Source organism: Bemisia tabaci, chromosome 8, assembly GCF_918797505.1.
Source record: "Bemisia tabaci chromosome 8, PGI_BMITA_v3".
NCBI classification, from domain to species: Eukaryota; Metazoa; Arthropoda; class Insecta; order Hemiptera; family Aleyrodidae; genus Bemisia; species Bemisia tabaci.
The window spans coordinates 683,777-711,680 of record NC_092800.1 but is presented as its reverse complement, the minus strand read 5'-3'; the positions used below and the strand labels follow the sequence as shown (position 1 = coordinate 711,680).

The window sequence follows — 27,904 nt, the reverse complement described above, 5'->3', positions numbered from 1 at the left end:
CGTGTTAGACGTGAAATTCTGGTTAAGAAACATGTATTAGATTGCTTAAATTCTTACCTTGTCTAGTGGTCCATTGAGCATAATTTCCTAAAAATATCAGGAGATTTTCATTACCCAGTGAATTTCCAAACAATATCATGGCAGGAAGGAAGTTGTGAGCTTTTAAATGGAGCTACCAACTTCTCTTTGCTGCATGTCGCGCATCTTCACGTTGAAAACCATGCAAAATTTTTAACGATCAATTTGACATATTTATGCTGAAAGGAGCAATATGCAAAAGGATAAATTACACAACAAAAGGATCTTAAAGTGTGGAATTTGCTTGCCTCATACTTTCGTTTGATTCGATTCATCTGCTCACAATCCCAAGGCTAAAAACAATGGCATCATCATTTTTCCGTACTTAAGTGGTAAGAAACGTGATCTTTCATCCAGTAAATTTTTATGTCTTACCGGAGTACGAGTTATAAATTTCGAAAGTTTCGGTGTTGAAAGAACGACGGTTGCCGCCATTAACGTAAGTGCCCAAAAGCGAAGGGTGTTGGGATAAATTGAGTCAATGAAGCAGCTACGTGCCAATGACTTCTTGATGACACCACCCCCTTTCCCCACTTAGAACCGTAAGGGCTTTTGAAACTACTTCGCTGCACGGGGTAGAGAAGTTGGAGCGCCTTCAATTTAGCTCTGCTGCAACACGCACAACCACTAAGCTCGAATAGTTGCGTCTAAGCGACCTTTTGTCGCGTCACCGAGAGGGGTTTCATTATCTCTTCTCTTGTTTTGTCTTCCAATACAACGCCGGAAATTGTTTATTTTTTAAAGAAAATCTAAGCACATGTGCAATTATCTTTGAAATTTTGCAAAAACTGGACTCGGGAATGTAGGAATGCACTTGAATCTTGGTTTGGCGACCTGCATGAACTCCAATGCTAGTCTTATAAAATGGGATACTTCTGGCACCCTCGCCTCTTGGCTGCATCCAAGCGTTGCCTCTTTATATGCCCGATTGCCCGCCCACTGGTAAACGGGCCTCATAGTCCACAAAAAAAATACTCATCCTCATTTATTGAAAAACTCAATGATTTTTCAGCTCTGCTTCTATGAGGAATATTCTGTAAAAATTTGAAGCAATAGTGTTGGTTTGTGTCCTTTCGATAAAATATAATAGGGTTGGAAATTTTGAAACGCCGCCAATGAGATACGCGGTTTTACAGTTCATTGTTGCCAGATAGTGCTGATAACCCGAGAACATTTCCCCCCTATAAACCTATGGAAAATATCCACATTTTATCGTGGAATCTGGCAACCTTGTTACGGTTTCGTCCACGACTTCTCGTTCTGTGTATGAAAACACACAGTCTATCTTTCGTATTTCTTTTTTATTCCGAGACGTATCTTTAAATTAGCGAATTTTCACGAGAGCTTCTTGAATTCATTGACTAGTACTAGTACAATCACCTATTGGGCCGAATTAATAGGCGCTCCTTAAACAGTTCTTTTCCTCAAGAAAGCCCCGTATAGTTTACATAATTCGCCATTAATGGGTCTTCAGTATAGTTTCATAAAAATGACTTTGAATCTTCAGTATAAAACTCGTCAGTTAACTTTAAAGGATTGCAATGATAAGACCAGGAAAAACGTCAAACAGCAAATAAAAAGTGTGCAAATTTTGAAAAATCTAATGTAGGTTCGCGCCCAACTCAGAGTTGCCAAAATTCAAGGATTTTTCATTTTATGGTTTGTATTTTTGGTAGTGTCAAATCATTTCAATCCCTTGTAAGGATTGTGTATGTACCGATATCGATGGTTAGCCGGAAGACAAGTACTTAAGGACACTTCAAGAGTTCAAATTGGAACAGATGCGTTAACCTCAATGACCTTTATGAAAAATGACTCTCTTTAATGAAAATTGAGCATTTTTGAGTTACCGAGTTGGTGCGTTTTCGTTCTCACTGATTCAATTTGGGTTTTGTTTTCATGCTTGTTTAGGAACATAATTTAACTGGGCACATTTTGGATATGGAGGGAATATCCCTTTTGTCTTTTCTGTCTATAGCTTCGTTTATGAATTTCACTGATGAGTCTGAATAAAATGGGATAAAATTGGTCATGGAGGGAATTTCCCTCCTTTTCTGTCTATAGCTCTGTCCATGAATTTCACTGATGAGCCTGGATAAAATGGGATGAAATTGGTCATGGAGGGAATTTCCCTTTTGTCTTTTCTGTCTATAGCTTTGTCCATGAATTTCACTGATGAGCCTGAATAAAATGGGATGAAATTGGTCATGGAGGGAATTTCCCTTTTGTCTTTTCTGTCTATAGCTTTGTCCATGAATTTCACTGATGAGCCTGAATAAAATGGGATGAAATTGGTCATGAAGGAAATTTCCTTTTTGTCTTTTCTGTCCATAGCTTTGTCCATGAATTTCACTGATGAGCCTGAATAAAATGGGATGAAATTGGTCATGAAGGAAATTTCCCTTTTGTCTTTTCTGTCTATAGCTTTGTCCATGAATTTCACTGATGAGCCTGAATAAAATGGGATGAAATTGGTCATGAAGGAAATTTCCTTTTTGTCTTTTCTGTCCATAGCTTTGTCCATGAATTTCACTGATGAGCTTGAATAAAATGGGATGAAATTGGTCATGGAGGAAATTTCCCTTTAGTCTTTTCTTTCTGTAGCTTTGTCCATGAATTTCACTGATGAGCCTGAATAAAATAGGATGAAATTGGTCATGGAGGGAATATCCCTTTCGTCCTTTCTGTCTATAGCTTTGTCCATGAATTTCACCGAGGAAATATGTCAACAATGCGGTGGGTTTGTTGTGCCGAGAGGAAGCCGTGCAAGTGGCGAGTGTTGGTCTTTGACTCGGCCAAGCCAAAGCACGAAGCACGCGCGCGCTTTCCGCTTTTTTTCGCGTTTCCTCCTTTTCTTTTCGCCTTTTTTCCTGGCTTTTGGCCGGCGCGACGACGCGCGGATGGACAGCGTCCCGGCTCCCGGCTGGACTCTTCTCTCGAGTCCGGGCGCGGGCTTTTCGCGGTTACGCAATCCGCGCTATGTTTTTCCGCGGCTCCGCCTCAGCTGCCCAGCGCCAGTCGCTCGCCATTTTCCATGCAAGTACACACGACTTTTCCGTAGTTCTCTTGTGCTTCGTCTCTCGTAGATTCCAATCCCCGCTCACCCGCTCTTGTGTTTGTGTATTACTCCACCGCGCCCTACTTCGTTTTGTGTGTCTTCACTTTGAAAACGTAAATTTCATTGCTCTGAAAAAAAAAAAAAAAAAAAAAAAAAAAAAAAAAAAAAAAAACCAGCTACGGGCTGTACTGCTGTGCTAAGGAAAAACGCCGTATGAAGCTCCAGGCGTTGCCAAATTTCAATTTATGAAAAACGAAGTTCCTGGTGAACTTATGAATACTTTCCTTCCAATTTTGCAGATAATTTTGTTTGCAGTTTCACCTGGTTCCTGCAAATGTCAAGGAAAAATATTCATAACTTTTCTCAAAAGTAAACATTTTATCGTTTATTTACTACTTTTATGGTGCTAATCTCACTTCGCATTCTTATCACTCGGGATTCATGGGCGCTTTATAGACTCCGCCCCCGAATTTCACTTCAAAATGTTTAACAATGCATTGGCATTTCTGCACTGTCGCGTCGCCCTAAGGAAGAACGCCTTATAAACATTCAAGAGGTGCCAAACTGTCCCGGGTAAAACATGTGTTTTTTAGAACAGTTATGCATATTTTTCATCGACATCTCTGGATATTCTAGATCAAATTGCGAACAAAATTTTCTGAAAAATTGAAAGGATTATACAGGCACCATTTTCTTAGTAAATTCGCTTTGTATCGGAGGGAATATGACAGCGTCTGAAAGCTCATACGACGTTTTCCGCAGCTAAGGAAGAACACCGTATGAACATTTGAGTTTCCAAATTTCCTTCGATAAAATTTTTATTCTTGAGGAAATTTATGAATATTTTCCCTTGAAATTTTCAGACGTTTTAGATCAAATTGCAAGCAAAATTATCTGAGAAATTGGTATACAAATATTCAAAAATTGTCCTGGAAATTAGCGATTTACCAGGGGAAATTTGGCAACGCCTGAAGGCTCATATGGCGTTTTTCCTTAGCATGGTAGAATGCAACCCTGAGCGGTTGGACCTAGCCGTTTAAGCGACCATTCGCGGAAGCGTGTTGCGTTTTTCCGAGTATCATTTCGAATTGAATGCGTTCGAGTAAGTTTTACATGGATGTTTCAAAGTGAATCGAATGGCCGAATGGGAAAGCGAGTCTTAAGTACAGTTTCAGCGATCCACGCTCGTTCATCCGAACAAAAAACCGGACTTTTATCCTTCGGCTGTCAAAGCCTCGTTGGAATTAAACCCCCACTTTAACTTTTACGGTTACCGCGAGGAGAACACCATGCAGTTTCACGAAAGAAAGACGTAAGTGCATTTCTGCACGAGTCACGGTTGGCACATGCTCCAAGGTGTTATGAGGCTCATATTGTACTGCGCTTATGGCTTTCTTCGGAAACACAGCGGAACAGCGGACAACTGACAAGTCATGCTGTGGGAAAATGAAACAAGTACATTTTTCACACGCGTTTTTCCAGCCGCGGTAGGAATGAATATCAAGTGGAGAAAATTACGCAAGCTTCGGGAATAGCTTGGTCATTCATTTATTTGTGTAAACGTAATTACTGCCAGTATCATATAATTTCGAAACCGCGTATGAGCAAGCCCTTGTAAGCGTCACGTGTTTTGCGCCTTGTCCGCACAACCTCTAAATTATTACTCGAGTGAGCTTTGAGATTATTTATTTTTTTTTTTTTTAAATTTTGTGAATTCACTTTTAAACTTTTTTGGGAGCTATGTAGACTCGGGCACGGAATTTCATTCCTCAATTTTGAACAGCGAATACTGGATACTCGTTGGGCGCATCCATGCCTAAGTAGCGTGCCTCGTCAGGAAACAGCAGATGAGGTTCGACAATTTTTTTCGGGCTGAGAGCTGTCCCCTCTCGTGGGGCGATTGTGGTCCTATTAATTGACTCCCGGTCGATCTCAGATCGTCTCACACTTTCGGCTGTTGCGTGTCCGTGTCAGGGTGGCGCAGCGCGTGTGAGCGTAGCCTTGTGCGTGCATTTCTACGTTTTCCGCCGTGCTTTTCTTCTTCTTCTTCCCGCGAGTTTTCCTCGCGCAAACCTCTTTAATTGCCTCCTCTCGCCGCTTTCCATCAGAATTGTCACCTGCGAATTGGTGCCCGAAATAATTCGTGAGGTGCAAGTTAAATTGGCCGCCCGTTTTACAAATTTCTCGTGACACTTCCGTCGTGTCGCTGGTTCAAGCTCAAAAACGAAGTATCTAGGATCGCGATGTGAAGCAACAAGCAGGCCATACAATAGAACACGTACAATTATATTACAACAAATTATAATTATTGTATAAAATTTTACCGCGAAGTCGAAGGTTTCTCGGTTCAAAAATAGGTCATTGATCCAAAATTTCTCGGTCGTTTTATTTCTCCCCCACTTATCTGATATCGTTTTCTTGATACCTTTGCAAAAAAATTGTCGATTTCGTTTTTCTTAGAGTTAAAAGACGGTATAAGATCCCACCCACAAGTCGGTATTGAAATAAAAGAAGCTATTGTATAAATTTCTGCTATAAGTAAAATTTACAATTTATACAAAAATTTAAACAAAATGAATTTTTCGAAGAACCTGTGTAAATCATTTTGTTTAAATTGTTGTAATTGTTGTAGAAATTGTGAATTTGACTTGTGCCAGAGATTTTTATAATAGGCCGTGTGCATTAATACATTCTATCTATCTATCCATTGACATTTTCTCGTTCAGAAACAGCTCATCCCCCTCAAAAGTTTTTAGATTTTATATTTCGTCGCTTTTTTAACGAAGACTTGGAACCCTTCACTAAAAATATTTGTTTTTTTTTTTCAATTTTGTTTCAAAAGTGTCGTTCTGACGACACTTTTAGTCGACGACACTAGTAGTCTGCTATTTATGATCTCAACCCTAAATTATCATGTACAGTTGAACAAATCAGTGACATTTCCTCGGTTCAAAAAGAGTTTATCGAGCATAAAATTTCATGGATGATTTTAATTGTTTGCGTTAATCCGGGCTTTAAGAGTCTTAGTGCGTGCAAATAAGCTCCTTTTAAAAGTGTCGGAAGACGGCTCGTGAGTTTGACCTAAAATTTCTGGGATGAGTTCAATTTTTTACCGCTGAGCCGGGGCAGAAAGAGTCTCGTCATCAGTGAAGTCGTGTGACAGTGATAAGGCTACGAGAGTGATAACGGTGCGGTGTGTCTGTGATAAGTGATAAGGGGAGAATGAGAGTGTCGTGAAATTCCGAGGATTATGATGAGGATCACCAAGACGCCGCTGGTGCCTTTAAAGCCAACCCTCAAGAAAATCCCCGACGAGGACCCTTTGAGGCTCTACATCGACCGCTTCCAGAAGTGGGCCGACGCCACTGAGTACCAGTTGTTTTACCGAAATGTGAGTCATAAATCACTTACCAGGCTCTTTTACCTCCTTTTTTACCGTCGTCGTCCAGACGAAATATCATATATAAATTCGATTTTTTTCTTTCTGTTTTTCTTTCTTTTTTGGACCACTACGAAGAGTAAGAACAGGGTAGCTAGAAATGAAAGAAATTTATAACAGATTGGAAGTTTCACAAGGCTATGAGATTTTTGAAAACTGCGAAATATTCATTTGAGGGGCGGAAAATTAAAACCAAAAAACACAAACAATCCTTAATTTTCTTATCTCACTCTGGATGTTTGAATTGCCCGGGGAAAATTTTTTTCCGACTTTTTGCAAATGCCTAGAGGAGAATCTGGAAATTTTGGCGCAAGTTCGACCGGAAAATCTCAAAAATTGTTGGAGATTTAAGTCATGAATTGCGAAACACAAATATCCCTAGCTTGTAGAAAAACGTGGTTCGAGTCTTTGCACAAAGTTGCGGAAAATTTTCTCCCGGAAGCTGACAGATCCGCATAGATCTTCCCTTTTCACAGGTCCGGTCCCACATTCTGCCGTGCTAAGGAGGAACGCCGTATGAGCCTTCAGGCGTCGCAAAATTTCCTCTGTCAAATCACTGATTTTCAGGAAAATTTTTGAATATTTCTCTGCCAATTTCTCAGTTAATTTTGTTTGTAATTTGATCTAAAGTGTCTGAAAATTTCATGGAAAAATATTCATAAATTTTCTCAAAAGTAAAAATTTAATCGAAGGAAATTTGGGAACTTTCGAACGCTCATACGGCATTTTTCCTTAGGACGGCAGCATTGTCGTTATTCATTAGTGGCGTGGCGTGAATTGCGATATATCGATCGTTATGCCATTTAAACCTATGAAAAAAGATCGATCATCAGGGTGTTCGCAGCGAACACCTTAGTAATCGATTCTTTACCATAGCTTCAAATGGCGAGATATCGATAATCGATTATTCACGCCACGCCACTGTTATTCATTCAATCCTTCACGGAAAAATTATTGCTGATTCAACAATTCAATTGCTACAAACAGTGAGTGCAATGTTTCAACGCAGATTTTACAACAAAAAATGCTACTTTAACCACATTGTAAACTAATTTAACCACGGGGGTGGTTAAAGTAGCATTTCTTGTTGTAAAATCTGCGTTGAAACATTGCACTCACTGATTTTAGCAATTGAATTGTTGAATCAGCAATTTTTTTTCCGTGTTGCCTGGTGATTCTTTGTTATCCTCGGACAATTGGATTCTCGTCAAATGGACTGCATCTCGCAATTCGGAACTATCCTTGCTGACTCAACCATGAAAGAACCTACATGCGTACGAAAACTGAACGGCACGTACTTCGTTTCTAAAATGAGCCGAAAATAGTAGTTTCTAATTGCCAAATGTAATCCGAACGACAGAACTGCCGTGCTAAGAAAGAACGCCGTATGAACGTTCGAGAGTTGCCAAATTTCGTTCGATAAAGCATGTATTTTTGACAACTATCGTGCATATTTTTCCTTGAAATTTTCAAATATTTTAGACTTAATTGCGCCTGAAATTGTGTGAAAATTTTGGAAAATAATATTCAAATTTTCCCTAGTAAATTCAGTTTTTATCGAAGGAAACTTGGCAACGTCTGAAGGCTCATACGTTGTTTTTTCTTAGCACGGCAGAGAAAGGAGTTCTGTCGCAGAATCCTAGCAAGACAGCCTGATGGAATTTCCTCTCCTGAGTTGACAAGAATTAAAATGACGCGAGCTTTTGTGATGATCTGATAATGAGGCGCAGGTGTCAGTGCAAGTTATATAATTTGTGTATCAAACTCCGACCTTCGTAATGACTCAACCCCCAACTTTTTTTCCCGCCTTGACCGCCCACAATGTCCCAAGTTATCTAATTCTGTCCATACTCGAGCTATGATGTTTACATAGTTTAGCTAGTCATCATCATCGTAATCATGACTCTTTATTGTTGGCGAATGAGTCGGCTCACTTTTCTTTGCATAGCTGCGCTGTCATTTTTACTCGGACGCATTTCCGCCGCCATTGAAACATATGGAAAGTGGAAATTCGAAACTTGGCAAGCGCCGTCGGCGGGTTGATCATTGAAAATGATAGACAAACTTATATACAAAGAAAATAAATAGAAATCGGAGTGATCCTAATGGTAAAAGCCATTGGTTGTCATGGACAAAGGAGGTAAGTTTTAGACAAACGAACTGCAACCTACGAGTTAGCCATCATCCCCCCCCCCCCCCCCCTTTGTTTAATACAACCACTCGTCTGAACTAGAATTCAGAGTGTCTAGCATCAGGATTTTCCCGATTCTATCAGGATTTGAGGTCAATCTGGATTTAATCCCGATTTCATCAGGATTTAAGGAAAAATCGGTCGTAAAACCAGGATTTGAGAAAAGTCCGCCGTCCGACCGGGCTTCTTTCGCATACTTTTATGCAGAAATTGTAATTTTTCTCCGCAAAAAATCAGAATTTGATCAGGATTTGCAAAAATTATGAAATCAGGATTTAGCAGTTAAAAATAAGGAAAAATCAGGATTTCCCAAAATGAAAAAAAAAGTAGACACCCTGGATCGCTCCGTTTTTCTTTTGTTTTTTCTATATCCTTGTCTATGAATTTCCGGAGAGTTAAAACAGTTGCTCGGGAGGACTCAAGCTCCTAGTATTAGCGTGAAGGCACGACACAGCATTTTCAATAAGATTGGTTGGTTTCAGATCCCCTAATTCAAAGTTCCTTCAATTCGTTGGGTATGCAATTTGATCTCCGGAGAGTTAGAATAGTTGCTTGAGAGAAATCACACCTCCATTGACGATAGGTTTGCGTCGCCATGGTATCACGAAAAGTGGAAATTCAAAACTTGGTAAGCGCAACCAGCGGGCTGATTACTGAGATTGATAGACAAAGCTATAGACAAAGAGGTCGAGGAGAAAATGGAGCTATCCTATCGGTGGAAGCGGGTGGTTGCAAATGGACAAAGGAAGTAATCAATTGATTAACCAACGGCAACCCACTGGAGACCTCATAGTTATTCCATCATTATTCTCCTCGGTCCACATATCGTCGCCTTCCTGACATAAGGGCGTAACTACACTCGACGATGAGCCCTGTTGTCCATGTAACTCAGTGCTTTCTAGGGCTCATCTCAAATTATAGTTACGCCCTTTTGTCAGCCAAGCGACGATATGAGAACTAATCAGATCACTACATTTTCCCTTTGTCTCCTTCGTCTATCATTTAGTGCATCATTGTCAATTATCAGCCGTCAGGTGCTGTGAATTTTGCAACCGTTTTTCTTATTCAATGAGAACCTAGTGGCCTGAGAGAAGAAGATTTTTGGCATGATTATGAGACTAAAAATTTCTAAAAATGTTCTAATAAAATGTTCATGAGGTAGGGGCATTTAGGTTATTTCGCAGGAAGAAACACTGCATGTACAATCACTTGATGGCGTTTACCGGGTTTTGAATTTTAACTCTTTTTTTCAGTCCAAAAAACTTCAGAATGCAGTCACTGAGACTAGAGCATCGCGGAAAAATTGGGATCCAAGTTTTCATCAGGGAGAAATAATCTCGTTAAAAAGAGATATAATTTAGCGTACTCACTTGCGCTAGTTAACCATTTTTAAAATTGTTAAATAGCGCAAGTGAGTATGCAAAATTGTAAGTCTTTTTTACAATATTTTATTTTGACTGTCCCCCACGAAAGTTTCTCTAAATAATCATCGTACTCCTAACAATTTATTTCCAACTGTTTGGTTCATTTCTATGCATTAGAGAGCATACGTTATTCCAATATCATCTGAAAATCTTGGGTCCTGACCAATGCAAACTGAAATCTCGCGACTTGTTTCCACATTTCCTTGCCTTGGAAAGGGAGGGGGGGGGGGGGGGGAGGTCATTTTCGGAAAAAGCACGCTCATAGTTATTTCATTGATCCTCGTCGGAACCGTGAATTAAGTTCCAAACTTCGATGGAGATCTAAAATTTTCATGAAATTTAAGCGTACTACGCACGTAGTTTTCTTACCGTCGAAACCCCCACATTGTTGAATCTTGATTCCTATCGGGTTTGCATTAAACGCCAAGAATACAGAAAAATCCTTTTCCCCTGCGGTTTGGAGTTGTGATTTGGGAACAGTGGAAATTTCCAATACAGAATGTAAGACGAGGAGGCGAAAATTAATGAAAAGAAGTTCCTTTGTTCGTTGTCAAAAAGTTGTATCGACATCCTGTTTATCTTCCATCCTTGCAAAACTGCCGTGCTAAGGAAGAACGCAGGATGAACATCCGAGAGTTGTCAAATTTCCCTTGATACAACATGTATTTTTGACGACATTCATGTACATTTTTCTTTGAAATTTTCAGATGTTTCAGATTAAATTGCGTACTAAATTGTCAAAAATATTTGGGGGAAAAATATTCAAAATTTCCCCAGTAAATTCAGTTTTTTTAAAGGAAACTTGGCAACGCCTGAAGGCTCATACGATGTTTTTCCTTAGCATGGCAGAAAACATCTGGGAAAATACCCTTTTGTCCGGGTTCTCCCTGTTGCCCTCCTCATAATGTATTAATGATCGTACATATCGGAAAGTGAAGACAATAACTAAGGTGACACAATTTAGCGCTAATTGATAATCCAAATGACACACTCAGGCCCGCCACATCCCATCTCGGGCCCTGGTACCAATTTTCTGGCCCGGGCCCCTAGCACGGGGGGGGGGGGGGGGGTCCGGGGGGCCTCCCCCGGGAAATTTTTGAAATTTTAAATCTATTTGGACGCATTATGAAGCTCTTATGATGGAGATTTTCCATCAATTTCTGCAGAATAATTACGCCTTTTTGTTTACTTTCAGCATCAAAAACTTTCGAATTGTTGCATTCAAAACATCTATAATTTTTTTTTTTGAGGGGGCAGATGATAATTTTCAATTCTATGGAGAGCCGGGCCCCCCGAGACTCCCCTTTCGTACGTCTATGGCAAGGGAGTCAAGCCATTGAAGTCGAGGATGCCCAGAAAGGAGCCTCTTAGCATCCGACAACGGAAGAAAATGAAACACAGTTACTAAAAATATCATTCTACATAAACTCAAAATCTTGAAAATCTCTAAAAAAGTAAGAAAAATCTTATAGTGCCCTAGCGTGTTTTTGAAACTTTATTCACCTTTTGCGGAATTTTTAGGGTAAGTTTTTCACTTTTCCCTACGAGACAAGGGTTACACATGAATTCGTAGTGGTTTGTCACCTGCGTCACGGGCCCCTCCAGGGCCCGGGCCCCGGTACCAAGGACCCAGTAGCCCCCCCCTTGTGGCGGGCCTGGACACACTAACCGACTGACCGCCCGACCCTTGCGTTGGTCAGGTTCAAAACCCCCGGCCCCGGGCGTGTCCAGATTTGGGACGCCCCACAGTGCGGCCCTCTGTGGACAAAAATAAAAAATTCACAGCTCGACATCTGAATATTTTTTTTGGAGTTTGTCATCTTAAAGATATCTCTGACTCACAATTCTGATGGTTCATTTTCAAATTTTTTGCTCAAAACGACTTCGAATCTGAATATAAAGTGGGTGGAAAATGGGTCAAGAATTACTGATCCATTAGAAATACACGAGAAAAAGACGTCAACTTCAAAAGAAGATTTCTCTCTTGAAACGCAAAATACTCTGGGTGGTAGACATTTTCTTAATCCTCGGATATCCAACTTCAATTCTACCAAAAAGATCTTGAGACCTCTTGCGAATATCAGAGATATTTGAAGTTCAAGTTAGGGTGATTCACGTTGCTTTTACACTGTTAACGTAGGGCTGATTCAAGGTTGCCAACCTCAAATGATTTTTTTTCAAAAAATACGCACAGTATCCTGAGATCTGAGTCTTCTGTTGTCTGTGGGTCGACTTCAGGCGAAAAATTTCACTCTTTAAATAAATTTCTCTTCCCCCCCAAAAAATTGGACGGATTTGAATGAGAAAGAACTACATCCATTGTGAAATGATCCCTGTCATGCATGCATTCTTATTCTTATGGATCTCAGGGCTTATGTCAGAAAGAATATTGTTCCTTTGAATACAAGAGAGACACCGAACACGGAATTTGGCCTGGAACGGCGCGGCGCAGAGAGCAATAATGACGAGAACTTGAGATGGAAAGGAGAAGCCCGCGGCGCGACGCGGCGGTCGGCATGTAACACATATTAGCGCCTACAAGACTGCATGAATACGTCACGCATTGCGGCAAACACAGTGCGGGCGCCGCATAGCGCCTACAAGACTGTAGGAATACTTCACGCGTTGCGCCGAACACGGTCCGGTCAGCGCGGCCCGGCGGCGGAAGTTAAAATTATTAAACCACATTTATGTTTGTTCTTTCATAATTTTTTTGTTAATTTCTTATACATGGTAGGCCTTGTCCACACAGAGATAGGTTTACGGAACTTAACTTTCGCGCAAAGTTCCGTGAAATTTTGCTAGTAGTGTTGACAGGGCTTTCGCGAAAAATGTGTCCAACACGAGTAAACGCATCTTATGCACCCCTCCCCCACCGGCACGTTATCTTGATGGTTTTTGTTGATCTTTCAAAACGAATGAAGAATGACTTGTTCAACTCGGGACAGGGGTCGGTCATATGCACCTGCTAAACTGTATTCGTCGTAATGCGCAGATTTTTTATAGAATGAGTTAATCATACAATATCGAATAATAAAGTGATCGTCCAAAAAGATTAAAACTTTATGACTGATTTTAGAATAATTTGAAGAAAGCTAGCCGTGAATTTCATTGATAATTGATACTGAAAAATGTTTTGATTATCTTGGTCAGGGAAATTGTGGGAAAATGAGACAAGTTTTTCCCGCCGAGTCCGTAGACACCCTGTTTTAAGATGCACCATGAGATTACTTTGACTTGAAACATCCTTGAGGGTTTCTGCTGATGCACATCGAAATCCCAGAACTTTCGGTGGCTTCGAGGAGGTTGCAAGCCAAAGAAGTTGAAAGGCTCGTTCTCAAATGTTTCTTTTTACCTAGTCGCTCTGAGTTGCACTTGAACCGACGGCGCGCCACGTTGATTTACACTGTCGTGCTAAGGAAGAACGCCGTATGAACATTCGAGAGTTGCCAAGTTTCCCCGGATAAAACATGTATTTTTAAGGAAAGTAATGCATATTTTCCCTTGAAATTTTCAGATATTTTGCACTAAATTGCGAACAATGTTGTCTGAAAAATTTGAAGAAAAATATTCACAATGTCGCGTGTAAAATCGTTCTGTATTAGAGGGAATATGGCAACGCCTGAAGGCTCATACGGCGTTCTTCCTTAGCAAGGCAGTACAGTTAAGGTGATTCGATGGACGCCATATTTTGTGTCAGAACGGCATGCGATATATCGCATCAATTGGTTCCATATTTTCAGCTACTCGTCATGTTTCTCCTATTTTGAGATCGCACTTCTGTTGTCAGGAGTCTAAAGCACTCACTTACCAATTTTAACAAAGAAATTCAACGTAATAAAGGCGTCGTTTTTTCAGAGAGAAAATATCGCATTCGAGTGCAGTTTCGATATCAGTATCGAATGCGATGTTTTCTCTCTGAAAAAACCACGCCTTTACCTATTACGTTGAATTTCTTTGTTAAAATTAGTAAGTGAATGCTTTGGACTCCTGACAATAGAAGTGCGATCTCAAAATAGGAGAAAAATGACGAGTAGCTGAAAATATGGAACCAATTGATGCGATATATCGCATGCCGTTCTGACACAAAATATGGCGTCCATCGAATCACCTTAAATGCAATCGTGCTGCACCCGAGATTCGTGAAATTCCTCATCTCTGCCCGATGCGCGATGCTGGCCCGATCCGATGCGATGGTTGTGTAACGATCAAGGGACCACGAATGACCCGCACTCATGAGTCACCCACATCGCCTTCCACGCCGCACTCTGGGATAAATGCTCCCGTGCTAAGGAAGAACGCCGTATGAACATTGGAGAGTTGCCAAATTTACTTGGATAAAATGTTTATTTTTGAGTGAAGATATGAATATTTTCCCTCGAAATTTTCAGAATCGTGAAATTGCGAACAAAATTATCTGAAAATTTGGCAGGAAAATATTCATAAGTTAACCAGGAAATTCGTGTTTTATCAATGGAAATGTGGCAACGCCTGAAGGCTCATACGACGTTCTTCCTTAGCAAGGTAGAATGAGCCATTGACAGAAGTTGGACGTCAAATATTGGATTGAAATTGTTCATTTTCATTTTTATTTCGTCACTACATACATTTCCAGGATATTTCGTATTGAAATTTGACGAGGAATTCGACTGAAGAACATTTTAACTTGTACATTTCATATCAACTGAACAATGAGCTTTCAAAGTTTCCCTACCCTGCCCGTCAGCTCTTTGCGACTTGCTCCACTGTGCGCTGCCAGTTGGAGGCCAATTTCACGCGTACACACACAGGGTGTCCCAAAAGTTGGCTCCGCCTCTCTCTAATTTTTCGCAACTCATATCTTGAAACGAACTTTTGGGGGTGATGGTGGATTAGCGTAAGACGACCCCCATCTGTAATGTGTAACCCGAATGTGAATCGATTATTCGTAATGGATTTAAACAGAGGAGAAGCAGTGTTGCCAACTAACCACTGCCTCGTGTTTGGTTGACGTTCCCGCCTTGGAAAACTAAATCATGTCTTTTGCGCTGGCTCGTGGCTCGTGTGCTCCATTTTTTAAGCACTCGACATTCTTTGCGGACACTTAGCGTCCATTCTGACAGGCGATCATTCATCGTCTCCGATTGTTTTCTTCGCTTAAAAAATCATCCGCAGGCGAAAATGATGGTCTGCTTTGCCTTCAAAAAGGAACCAATTTTTTTAAGCCAACTCCAAAAACGACGCAACTCCCTTCGGACTTCCTATAGGGATCGGTGCTTTTATCGACGTGTCTATGTAAGCTCGGTTCCTTTCCGCTGAATTCGGTCCACTTGACCGCGGATGACAGGGCGATAAATTGAGCCGCCTGGAAAACAAGGCTCCGGACCCGCCATCATTCAATAAATTGGACGTGTTTATACTAAAAGAACCTATCTGCTCAAGCTTATTAAATGCGTCATAGTTCCTTTTAACATACAAGCATCCGAGCTAAACTAACACTTCCTATTCGCGGTCGTAGTGTGGAAGAATCGCCGCACAATAGATCGGTTCAATAGGAGAGGTCGGACGAAATTCGGAAACTTTAAATGCTTATAACTCCGTTTACAAAAAACTTTGAGGTTCTAAAAGTGGCTCCATTGGTTTCCTTGTGATTTTTTTTCTACTAGAACCAATTAAAATTCAAAATGTAACGAAATAAACATCAAAATTTACAATTTTAGTCAGAAATTTCATGTCCGACCTCTCTAATTGACTCGCTTCAATGAGCGCCGTATGAATAACCAGCCCAAGGGTTGTCGTATCTCTCCCAATAAAGTATTTTTGAAAAAAGTTTTGGATAGTTTTTTTTTAGCACATTTTAAATGAACCAGAATAATTTGCGAATAAAATTCCCTCAGAGTTTTGAAGGAAAGAATTTTATAGTTTTCCAGATAATATGTATTTTATTTGAAGACATTTGGCAATTTCTCAAGGTTAATACATTGTTTTTACACAGTAGGTATAGTCGAGTATCAGAGAATCAAAGCGTTGATGACAAATTGTAAAAATTACTCTCTTCTATTATCAAAAACATGTCCATGCAGAAAAAATGTGGTTTAATTGGAGCGATTTTTGCCGAGTGAATCGAAAAATCGGCTTCTAGGATTTCGACGGGAAAGTCTCTGCAGTTTCCTTTAGGAACCCGCCCAAAAGGGCCTCAGACCAATTATCTAATGATTTGATTACTTAACAAAACTACGTAAACCGTACGTATACCGTTGCATGTTTTCCCTTCAAAAGTTTTTTCTTAGAAAATTATTCACATGAGCTCACGACTCACCAGAGAAAATTTTGAAATCAACACTGTACGAAGATTATAGCATTTAAGTTCAGTCCTTTTTTTTAAATTATTATTATTACTATTTTTCAAAAAGCGGCTGCGACGTGGCATTACTCTCTCTAAGTACACGCATGAACACTTTTAATTGGACTACATTTTGGAATAAGGAACTATAATTTCTGGCTCATTTTAGAGACAACGCATGTGCCATTAGTTTCCTTTCGGAGATAGGTGTTTTTATGGATGAGTCAGAAATGGTAGTTCTGTGTGCAAAATTTAGTCTAATTTTAAGTTCTTGTTTAGTAGAGACAGAGGAGTCCGTGAATTTTGGCAACGCTATGGGAGATTATATAATCCTGTTAGTGGCAACGCAATAGTATATAACCGTCTCAGTTGCCGCGTCCTTTGTAAAAAAGGCCTTGCAAGGCCGTTACCGTCGCAGGGTGTACATAGTGGTCCTAAAAGTCCGCAAAAGTAGATTATCTTTCAAGGCAGCGGATTTTCAAGCCTAAATTTCGAATATTCGTTGAAGGAGCTCTCCTTTCATCTTTCTCCCCCAATAATCTTGAAGTATACACTATTCTTTGAAATTTTGAAACTACTTTAAGTTTGTGGAGGGAAAGGTAGGAATGTTACCATGCATTCTATTGCGAGTTCAGTTGTTTTCCCTTCTTTTCTAGACATGTAATCATACGGAAGTGGTGAGGATACTTGAAATAGGAGTGTAGAATATAGTGAGTCCGTTCTATTTTGAGGGGATTTCAAGGCCGAAAATTTTCATTAGAATCAACAATATGAACCCTAAATAAGTCCTGACCCTGATGAACATTTTTGGCCTTGATTTCCCCTCAAAACAGTGTGGACCCAACTTTATTTTACCACCCTCTTACTTGTAGTTCTGCCACTATTTGTAGAGTTTATCTCGATACCTGATTGGAACTGTGTCATTTATCTGAAAGGAGCCAGAAAGAGGAAAAATGAAATGAGATTCTGTTTTCACCTTTATCTTTTTTTCGAATTCTGCACCTCTTAGCTCGTAGAAAAAAATGGACTCGTGATTTCTCTGAGCCTGGCGTATGCGTTTAAGCCGTTTGACACACGACCGAGCGACCGGCCTCTCTCCGAAAATTCCATGTTTTCGGTTCATTCACACCGGTCCCATCTCTCTCCAAATAATTCAAATAGCCAACGTTCCTGCCTATTCTTCCTCGAGTGAGCGCTTTTACCAATTAAATTTACTAACACACATAATAAGCAGAATTTATTAATCAAACGGTGAAAAAATCACACGAAGCAGCGACCTTTATCCACTACTTTCAATCCTTTTTCTTCCAAATTTTTAGAATTTTTTACGCGCGAGCACATTCTCCTCATTCATTGAAAACGTTGAAATGTGTGGGGTCGCGGCGCAATGCTGTATTATTAATTCTGCCGTGCTAAGAACGCCGTTTGATCATTCGAGAGTTGCCAAATTTTCTTCAATTAAATCCTTAGTTTTGAGGAAAGTCATGAATATTTTTCCTTGGAATTTTCAGAAAATGTAGGTGAAATTGCGGACCAAAGTATCTGAAAAATTGGAAGGAAAATATTCATAAGTTTACCAGAAAATTCGTGTTTTATCAAAGGAAATGTGGCAACGTCTGAAGGTTCATACGACGTTTTCTTAGCACGGCAGAATTAGTAACCCATTGATTAAGCCATTCTGTTTTTTGTTTTTGTCTGAAAAATTCACTCTCGTGCATTTATCTGATAAAGCTTCATTGCCCGGAAACTATGATTTTATCAACGCACGGTTTCGTCAACAAAACACAAAATTGTTCCTTAAAGTAGGTGAAACGAGTTTGATTTGCAAATTGACCAATGCTATTGGAGGCTCACTGTCCATTCCATCGACGCAGTATAAAAATTAAGTCAAGCGAATGCAATTTATTTAACGTTGCATAATTCCAACATTGAATTGATTAGAGTTTATCGAGCAAATTTTGGCGCGTTCCTCTCCCGTTTCCTCGAAGCGTTGCGATACAATGTAAAAAATTGAAAGTTTACCGGTTCATTCTTAAAGCCATATATATTGTACCGCTGACTTTCGTGAAAGCGTCATCGTAAGAGAGCACCAGATTTAAGCTTGAACATACAAACGATGTTGTTAACCACCACAGGTAGGGTCGACGCCAAATAAGTTTACGACAGCAAATCCGCAATCTTGATTCATCCATTTACTTTACATGTAAAATTGACCTCAGGCTATCTTCTGTCGCAGTCCAGAAGTGCGCAAACTTATTTGGCGTTGACTCTCACTTTAGGTATCGTTTATATGAAGTTCGCCTTCAATTTTGCTGCATAGGCAACAAACATCATGGGTAGCGCAAATAGTAATCTACTCCAAACAAACACATCACGTACAGCGCCATGAGTTATTTAGACATGAAGCGTTATAATACGTAACCCTTTGAGGATTAATGCGAAAAAATTTGAATGATTATAATTTTTACTAAAAATATGACCGAAAAATGTGTTGTCTGTTACGGCGACAAAACTATTCCAGTTATCGTGAAACCACCTTCTACCTCTTTTCTTTACTCATAGTTCGGGTACCCAGAGTAAATTTTCCCGCCAGGATAAAGCTTGTCCCGTCGGGTAGGGAAGTGAGAAGGCATGCGGGGAAATATATCTGGAAAGAAATCCCATGTGGGAAATGATCTAATGTTGTTGATCGATCTGAGATGGTAAATGGTTTTTGGCACACGAGGCGAGTATTTGTGGTTGTTGCGTGTGCAGCTTCATGCACTTCCGGTTACGTACATCTTGTCCTGCCGTGGGTGAGCGTCAAGCTTTTAGCCGACTCGCATTCCATCATCGCTTCATATTTTATTAGTCGCTTCATTGGAAATACTGTATGTACTTGTGGTCCAGATGACGCAAAATGACAGGTTTTTGAAAAGTAAACGAAAACCCGTATTTTTCAATGCCTTTGATATATTCATGAAATTTCATGAAATATTTCACGTGAAATTTCAAGATTTTATTTTTCATGAAATTTTGCCACCTTGCCCGCCTCCACAAAAAGACATATTTCTGTCAAACGGAACTATGTTCATTAAGACATGAGCCATGGGACCCATAAGAATATATGTGTCGCAGGCAAATAGTAAAACTAGGCATTTTGTCAAGTGCCTAGGCAAATAGTCAAATATTTTAACTTAGATTGAAATTCTGATTCTTTTCCTAATTTTAGACAAAATAATTTATTTCCCCTGTAAGAAAAAATTCTCAGTAAACATTTGCATCACACAACAGTATTTTAAACGATTTTTAGCTCCTGCACAGACACTTATCTAGAAATTTTCAGCATGTCATAACATACAGAATTTGTAGAATTTCAACATTTAAAAATATGAGAGGCAATTGAAGAGGAAGAGACAAGAAGAGTTTGTAAGTTTGATGAGTTATTTTTCCAAAAATATTGAAAACTCGCGAGTTCTTCGCCATAAATTCACGCAATTTTATAGACCGTCAAAATTTAACTATCAGCCTACGCATTTGACAAAATGTCTGATTTCACCATTTTCCTGCGACATATGCATAAATGTCTCACGCCATAATGCACATGGTTCCGTTTGACAGAAATACTCCCGAATAGGATCCCTCCATGAGGCTTTTGTCTTCTTTGTCTACAGCTTTGTCTATCAATTTCAAAAATGGCGCCCGACGTGCCGCCACGTCCACTCGGCGGTGAAAGCCGGGTAACTTGACGAGTCTAGAGTTCTGCCGTGCTAACGAAGAACGCCGTATGAGCCTTCAGGAGTTGCCAAATTTCCTTTCATAAATCTCGAATTTTCGGGGAAATTGTCAACGTTTTTCCTCCAATTTTTCAGATAATTTTGTTAGCAATTTCACCTAAATTTCCTGAAATTCAAAGGGAAAATGTCCGTAACTTTCTTAAAAAATAAACAATTTATCGAAGGGAATTTGGCAACTCTCGAATGTTCATACGGCGTTTTTCCTTAGCACGGCAGAGTTGGCGGGAGGAGGAGCACCTGCGGCGCCATTATCGAATCGATATTGAAGGACCTTGATCGATTAAAAGCATTGCTAAGATAGGGATTTATCGATTAGGATCATTCGATATCGATTCAACAATCAGCCCGCTGCTAACGTTACGTAAGAGCACTTTGTCCGGCCGTTTTTTGCCGTCCAACGTCCCGTCGGCGTCCGGCCTTGAGGTCCCTCGTGAGGTTCCTCCATCATTCCGTTTTTTTGCCATTGTTCACAAAGGCCCCTTCAGCCGGGTCCCGCTAGTTTTTTTTCAACGGGAACCGACGGACGAGAAGGCACTGAAAAACGCCAATAGTTACGTAACTATGCAAATTTTGCCCGAGAATCTCATGAGAAGAGTTTTGTTTTGATCCTGGGTCGGACATCGAACCTCGCCGCTTTCCCTGTTTTCCGCAAAACGCGCAATTTTCATTTTAATCGTTTTCTCCTGGTCAGTTTTCAATAGGCTCGCATCGTGTTGCTCCTCTTTGATTTATGTTCATCGAGTGTCAATCGTCCCCGAAATTTATCGTCACTGCTTATCTATCGAATATTATAAACTTGTTTTTCTCTTTTTCATCCTAGTTTTTTTACTTCTAGAACGTTTCTATCCTTAAAACGCACCATCATTCAATTACTGCTCTCTGGCAGAAGGAATGGCAAAAAAAATTTCAGTCTCGTATGTTGTCAAAAAATGCCGCTCAGTAGGCTCATCATTGATATTGACAGACAAAGCGACAGACGAAGAAGACGGCGGCTGGAAATGGAGCGATCCTATTGCTTGAAACGGGTGCTTGTCTTAGACCAAGGGAAAACTGATGGACTAACTGTAGATCGCTCGTGGAATGCCATTATTTAGTTCCTTCGTCCATTGCAATCACCCGCATCCACCAGTAGAATCCCTCCATTTCCTCCTTGTCTCATTTGTCTATTGCTTTGTCTATCAATCTCAATAATCACCCTGCTGGGCGGTTCATCGATAATCGCTACTGCACTCCCGTGCTCAGGAAGAATGCTGTATGAGCCATCAGGCGTTGCCAATTTTCCTTCGACAAATCACGAATTTTCAGGAAAATCTGGGAATATATTTTACTCTCCGATTTTTCAGAGAATTTCGTTCGTAAAGTCATGTGAAAAGTCTGGAAATTTAAAGGAAATTTATTCATAAATTTCTTTGACAATGGATATTTTCCGAGAGGAAATTTAGCAAAATTCGAATGTTCAAACGGCGTTTTTCCTAGGACGGCAGGATACTGCACGAAAAAAAAAAACAGTGCGGATACAGGGACTGAACTTCAGTGTATATTGAACACCAAACTGTGTCGGGTCATGGAACCAAAGTTTTCGGCCATTGGAGTCAAATCTCATCAAACGAAGCGAAGTTTGGTTTCTTTGACCAAAAGCCTAGGTCATCTGAACCGAAAAAGTCCGATGTTTAATATAAACTGACCTTTTTTCCCTGGTTTACCATACTTTTGAATAAAAGTTGATCATTTTATGTCTGTATGTGTCTTTTGTTATGAAGGGCGAAGACCCAAGACCTGTTCTCTTGGGCACCCGTCTCCAAGAGGACAGGAACTTTCCTTTCCCACTTACAAAGTAGTTAGCTATTTGCGGAGCAGGGTAGCTGCTCGTCTATTATTGATCAACGACTGAATCTGATCACGAGTAGTTTACAGTTGTTATTACCTTGTATGTAATCTATGCCATTCTAAGCATCTATGACGCATTCTTCAGTGTATCGAATATCACAACAAAGAACCTTACAATCGCGATGCAGCAGATGTAGATACAGGGTAGAAATACGCCAGGAGTATAAAAATCATTCGTGGCTCCTTAGTGCAGGCTCTCATCATGCGAGACTTTCTTATCGACCCGATGCCGAGGCTCATCAAAAATTGAAGAACTTTATTTCAAAAGTCCTGTACTTAGTTTGTCCCATTGTTCATAGTTTCTGTCGGGGTTTTCGAATAAAAATAATACCAACAATAGTCCATAAATTCAGCGTCATAGAAGAGGCTCGATTATCGAGGTTTTTTACTCAGACTTTTTTTGCCTCTTTTACACGATGGAGTGGAAGAAAGTGGGTCAATTTATCGAAATGTTCGAGAAACATATTTTTTTAAACTAATAATTATATTTCAGTCTAATATTTGACAAGTAGTGTTTCAATAGTCTTTTAAAATACTGCCTTCTTGATACCTTTCCCCGGTCAAATACCTTAGTTTCGGCTTATCCGCGGTGGTCTCGTCGCACAGTGTATCGAGTCGATCAACGATCGGACATGAAATGTTCGAGTAAAACTTCAATTTTTGATTTTTATTTCGTCACATTTTAAATTTTAAAGGGTGCCTAGAGGAGAAAATTTCACGAGGAAACCAATGAAACCGCTTTTGAAACCTCAAAGTTTTATATATACGGAGTTATGAGCTTTGAAAGTTTCCAAATTTTGTCCGAGCTCCCTCATTGACTCGATCCACTGCGCGTCGGGCCCCGACCCCCGCGAATAATCGAGATTCTACACATTTCACGGACGGCTCTTCAACATCTTTTTCGGTAGATGGTTGGTAAAATAAAGTTGAGATCTACTAATCGATCTACTAACTACGAATCGGCGTGCAGTCGCGTGGGAGCGACTCGGCCGCACGCACGCGCGCGGTCAAATCAGTTCGAATCAGACCTAATTCCTGATTCCGGCTTGAGGCAGGTGCGTTGGACGTTGGAGTAGCCAAATCAGTCGGTATCCCACTCTTGTCTCATACTCCAGTAAAAAGGAAGAACGCCGTATGAACCTTCAGACGTTGCCAAATTTCCTCCAGTAAAAATCAAATTTACGGAGAAAATTGTGAATATTTTCCCTGAAATTTTTAAGTCAATTTTGTTCACGGTCTGATCTAGGATATCTGAAAATTTCGAGGAAGAATATGAATATAAATTTCCTCAAAAATACATGTTTTAATCGGGGAAATTTGGCAACTCTCGAATGTTCATACGGCGTTCTTCCTTAGCACGGCAGAGCAGCGGTAAGGATACCGTGAAGACCGTTCTTTTCGACTTGTTAGGCATATTGCAGCGATTCTTTTTGAAGGAGTTTTGTAACTGTGCTCCGGATCCGTACGCCGCGTCGTACGTTTCGACTTGTTACGCATATCGCTTCGACTCTTTTTGAAGGAGTTTTGTAATCGTGCTCCGGACTTTTTGAATGAGCTTCGCCCTCCTGAGAGCGAGTCTTCAGAAAGATCTGGAAAATAATTTTTTAAAAAATGCTGAGTTTACTCTTTATTTAAAATGCTGCGTTTTTTCTGTTGCAGGGGACACGAGTTTGGGTCCCTCATCCAGATTTCGTGTGGGAAAGTGCCCTGGTTGTCGCAGATTACAAGGAAAAGGTCCTCGAGGTCTCTCTAGAAAATAGCAAAGAGGTGAGTTTTTAGATAATCATCGTATAATCTAACGTTACTCTGTAAATTTAATGCAATTCGTTTAGTTTTAGTTTCAAACCATGTAGATAGATACTTGGAAATACTTGTAGTAGTTACGTTATATTTAAATAAAATTCCTTCAAAAAAGAAAAAAAAAGAAGAAGCAAAAAGAAAGAAAAAGTGAGTTTAACATTGATCCCTGTACTTTAGAGAAATGTCAGGGTCATTGGAATGAGCCGTGGAATGAGCATAGAGTCAAAGAAAAGTAACTTTTCTTATAGAAAGGAATTGACTCTTTTTTAAAGGACCGAGAGAGAAATAATCGGCATTCGGCTGCATCTCCAATTAATTTGATTGCTTGCTAAACTTTCTCAGAAAAAAAAAGTACATATATCTGAAATTCCTCACCTTTTTTTGTTGGTTTTTTTTTTCGCCTTCAAAGCAAGACTGCTACCCTGACGTGCTCTTCTTTGTTTTTATGTTTTTAAGATGAGAAAATTCAGAATATTTTCAATGTTGACTCAACTTGTCAGTAAGATTCTCATTCATAAAAACTTTATATAGTTCTAATAAGCGAAAATTTCTCTGCATTCATAAATAATGTCATCGAAGCAGCAAGAGTTTCTGGCATTATGAAATTGACAACATTTCTTTTTCTCTGAATCATTTATTGTTGTTTTTTTCCTAACTTTCACCAAGAAGAGGAATTTTTATAAGCATTCAGTAGTGACTATTTACTTCGTAAAAAAATTAATGAAATTTAATGTTGCAATTATTCATGTTTTTTTTGTTAGCTAAAAAATATACCAATAGCATCTGATGCAGACCTTCCTCCATTGTGCAATCCTGATATTCTAATCGGACAAAATGATCTCACCTCTTTATCCTATCTACATGAACCAGCTGTGCTGTATAATCTCCAAGTCCGATTTGTCGACAAATGTGCTATTTATACTTATTGTGGTAAGTTCAAATTTTTCCCTATGTAATTATTTTGCCTTGTCAAGTTGAATTGCCTGTTTGTCAAGGAAATTGACCTGTAATTATCGTGCACAAAACTCGGTGCTGTTGTCATGCCACTAAATTATGAATCCTCACCTAGTAAACACATACTCTTGAAAGAAAGAAAAAAAGAAAGTAAAAGGAAGACAACCTAAGTTAACACAGAAAACTCAGGAGACTTTCTTTCAGTTTGTATTGTGTAACAGATGAAAATTTGTTCCCATCATCTAAGAAAAACTTTCATCATTGGTCACTGAAGTGATTGAGTGCTCTGATTTTTTAATCCGGACGGATCAATTTTTTGAGGAAGATGTTCAGTTTTTTCAATAACATTCTTTCGGTTGGTTTTTGTTCTTTCAGGAATTGTTTTGGTGGCGATCAACCCTTATTCTGAATTACCTATTTACGGCAGTGATACAATATGGGCTTATCGGGGCCAAGCAATGGGAGATCTGGAACCACACATATTTGCAGTTGCAGAAGAAGCGTATACAAAGATGGAAAGGTGAGAATATTTTCCCATTTTTAGTGAGGGCCATGGAAATTACATTGGTAATAAAATTTGCCCTGAACCAAGTTCCAAACTTCAATTCGAAAACTCAGTCTACCCCTCAAACAGGCAGGTTCTTTCTTAAGTTCACCAGTGTAACTGATTTTGCTTAAATGTGTTCAAATATTGAAGATTTGCAGTCACTTTTGTGACACCCTGTTGGTTTTTTTTAACCTGTAATTTGAGCCTCTTCATACTCCGTTAAAAATAAACATTTAGACCTTACCCAAAGAGTTTGCTCTTATGCTCGTCCCTCAGGAAGTTATATAATTTTATCTTCTCTATTTTTAGAGAGAAACAGGACCAAAGTATCATCGTGTCTGGAGAGTCTGGGGCTGGCAAGACAGTGTCTGCAAAATATGCCATGCGATATTTTGCTACTGTTGGAGGCTCTACAACTGAAACCCAAATAGAAAAGAAAGTCCTAGCTTCAAGTCCCATCATGGAGGTAAGATATTTTTCCAGGATTTTCTCCTGCTTTTAGTTCCAAAAGTCGCTCAAATTAAATTATATTTGTTCTACAAATGTAACTCTCTCTTTATCAGAAGATTATTGCCTCATTTTTTTTTATCAGCCCTCTCTTATACATTTATTCTACTGAAAGATCTCTCACATCCATAGTGGAAATGAAACATGACTCATCTCATTTGCGACTTTGCAAACTTCCTGTCTTGTTTCTTTTCCTAATTCGATAATTATTATTAAGCAGCATTTATTGAAAACTGATGAGATTTTTCTTCTCTTTGTGAAGAATGTTCCATGAAAATTTTCAACAGTTGTAGTCAGATCTGTGAAAAGGAATATTTTCTGAAAGATAATTTTCCGCTTGCAAAAACTTGGACGTCAGTTTTCTACAACCTAAGAATTTTTGTCCTGAAACTTTAAAACTCTCATATTTTTCAATTTTTGAGGTTTCGGGGTTAAACTTGTGCCAAAATTTCCAATTTTTTTTTCTTTGTGCATTTAAAAAAAGTTCAGGGAAATTTTCTCCCCAAAGAAAAGGTCCTTTTTCACTGATTGGCCACAATTATATTAATATTTTCAATTTTAAAGAGAGAAAAAAAAAGTAGTGGAAATTTTAAAAAGCCTTAAATGACGCACAAGGTTTTCTATTTTCTCTATCGACCTTATAATCATACTTTATCATGCTTGTATGTGTTCATACTTAGGCCCATTGTACATATTATTGATTTCTCTTCACCAGTTTTTTTCATTTTAGTCATCTTATTCCAAATGAGCTCATACATTGTGCGTCTTACTTTTTCAGGCTATCGGTAACGCCAAGACCATCCGCAATGATAATAGTTCAAGGTTTGGCAAATTTATAGAACTTCAATTTAGCAAAAATTACAACATAAATGGTGCAAGTATGCGAACGTATCTCCTAGAAAAGTCAAGAGTAGTTTTTCAAGCTGCAGAAGAACGAAATTATCATATATTTTATCAACTTTGCGCTTCAAGAAGTAGATATCCTCATCTTAAATTAGGTATGTATTCAATGTCTCTCTGAAACTTCGATTTCTTTCTTGGAGACAGCTTAAATCTCTAAAACCTCCTCTTTTTCATTTTCTCAAATTTTTTAAAGTATTTGTCACATTTTCTTGAAAGTGAACGAATTGTGACGTTAGTTTTTGTTAAAACGAAATAGGGACAAAAAATGAGAAACATTAATTATATTGCAATTTAAGTTAAACTGATTATTTTGATGTGTCTGGGGATAAATTTTTAAAAGCGAAATGGTTTTTAATGCTTAGAATATTTTCTGACAATAATGTTATTGAAGACATAAGTATAACACCATTGGCTGATGATGCAGCCATTGGTGTCATTGATGACTTCTCCATTGCAACAATTAAGTCTCATGTATCAAAATGAAACAATTTTAAGAACCAGCTAATGACAAATAAAATATGTAATTAAACGTATTTCTGCCAAAACGAACTGCGTGCAACATCGTTCCTTTTAGCATAAATACGTCCGGTTCAAAAACACCCCCTCTTCTTTTTTCAAATGTAAACTTTTTGACCAACACTGCCGGGTACTTATCAGTCATAGTTTTTTATTTCAATGAGAATTTCTTTTTTTGAACTTAGAAGTAATTTTCTGTAGGAAATATAGGTTCAGAGTTGTCTAACTTAAAAGAGGAAAGTCATAAAAAGAGTTTTAAGAAGTAGGAGATGAACCTCATGATTCAATTGTCCAAGAAACATATCTGCCAAAAAGTTAGAGCAAAATGTTTCCAAAATTCAGGGGAACAGAAACTTTCTGACCACGCGGCCGGCCCAATGATTGTGTGCCAGTTACGTGAAATGGAGTAACTGCCATAAAAAGAGATAAAGCAGGGTAATCCTGTGGCAAATATGGTGTAGTAGTAATAAAAAAATCTATTTTCTCAATAAAATACGTTTCT

General features: G+C 39.2%; 1 protein-coding gene across 2 annotated transcripts in view; it reads left to right on the top strand.

Moving 5' to 3' along the window:
- Nucleotides 1-27,904, top strand: part of didum (dilute class unconventional myosin) — a 66,436-nt gene that overhangs the window by 9,790 nt on the left and 28,742 nt on the right. The window contains exons 1-6 of one of the 2 annotated variants that reach the window (XM_019054707.2): nucleotides 5,988-6,527; nucleotides 23,835-23,942; nucleotides 24,737-24,905; nucleotides 25,305-25,449; nucleotides 25,786-25,942; nucleotides 26,762-26,981. In XM_019054707.2, the coding sequence (XP_018910252.2) occupies nucleotides 6,387-6,527; nucleotides 23,835-23,942; nucleotides 24,737-24,905; nucleotides 25,305-25,449; nucleotides 25,786-25,942; nucleotides 26,762-26,981 (940 nt within the window). In that variant the 5' untranslated portion in view covers nucleotides 5,988-6,386. Of the gene's footprint in view, nucleotides 1-5,987; nucleotides 6,528-23,834; nucleotides 23,943-24,736; nucleotides 24,906-25,304; nucleotides 25,450-25,785; nucleotides 25,943-26,761; nucleotides 26,982-27,904 lie in introns of those variants that run through there. The other variant, XM_019054708.2, reaches the window with a different exon arrangement.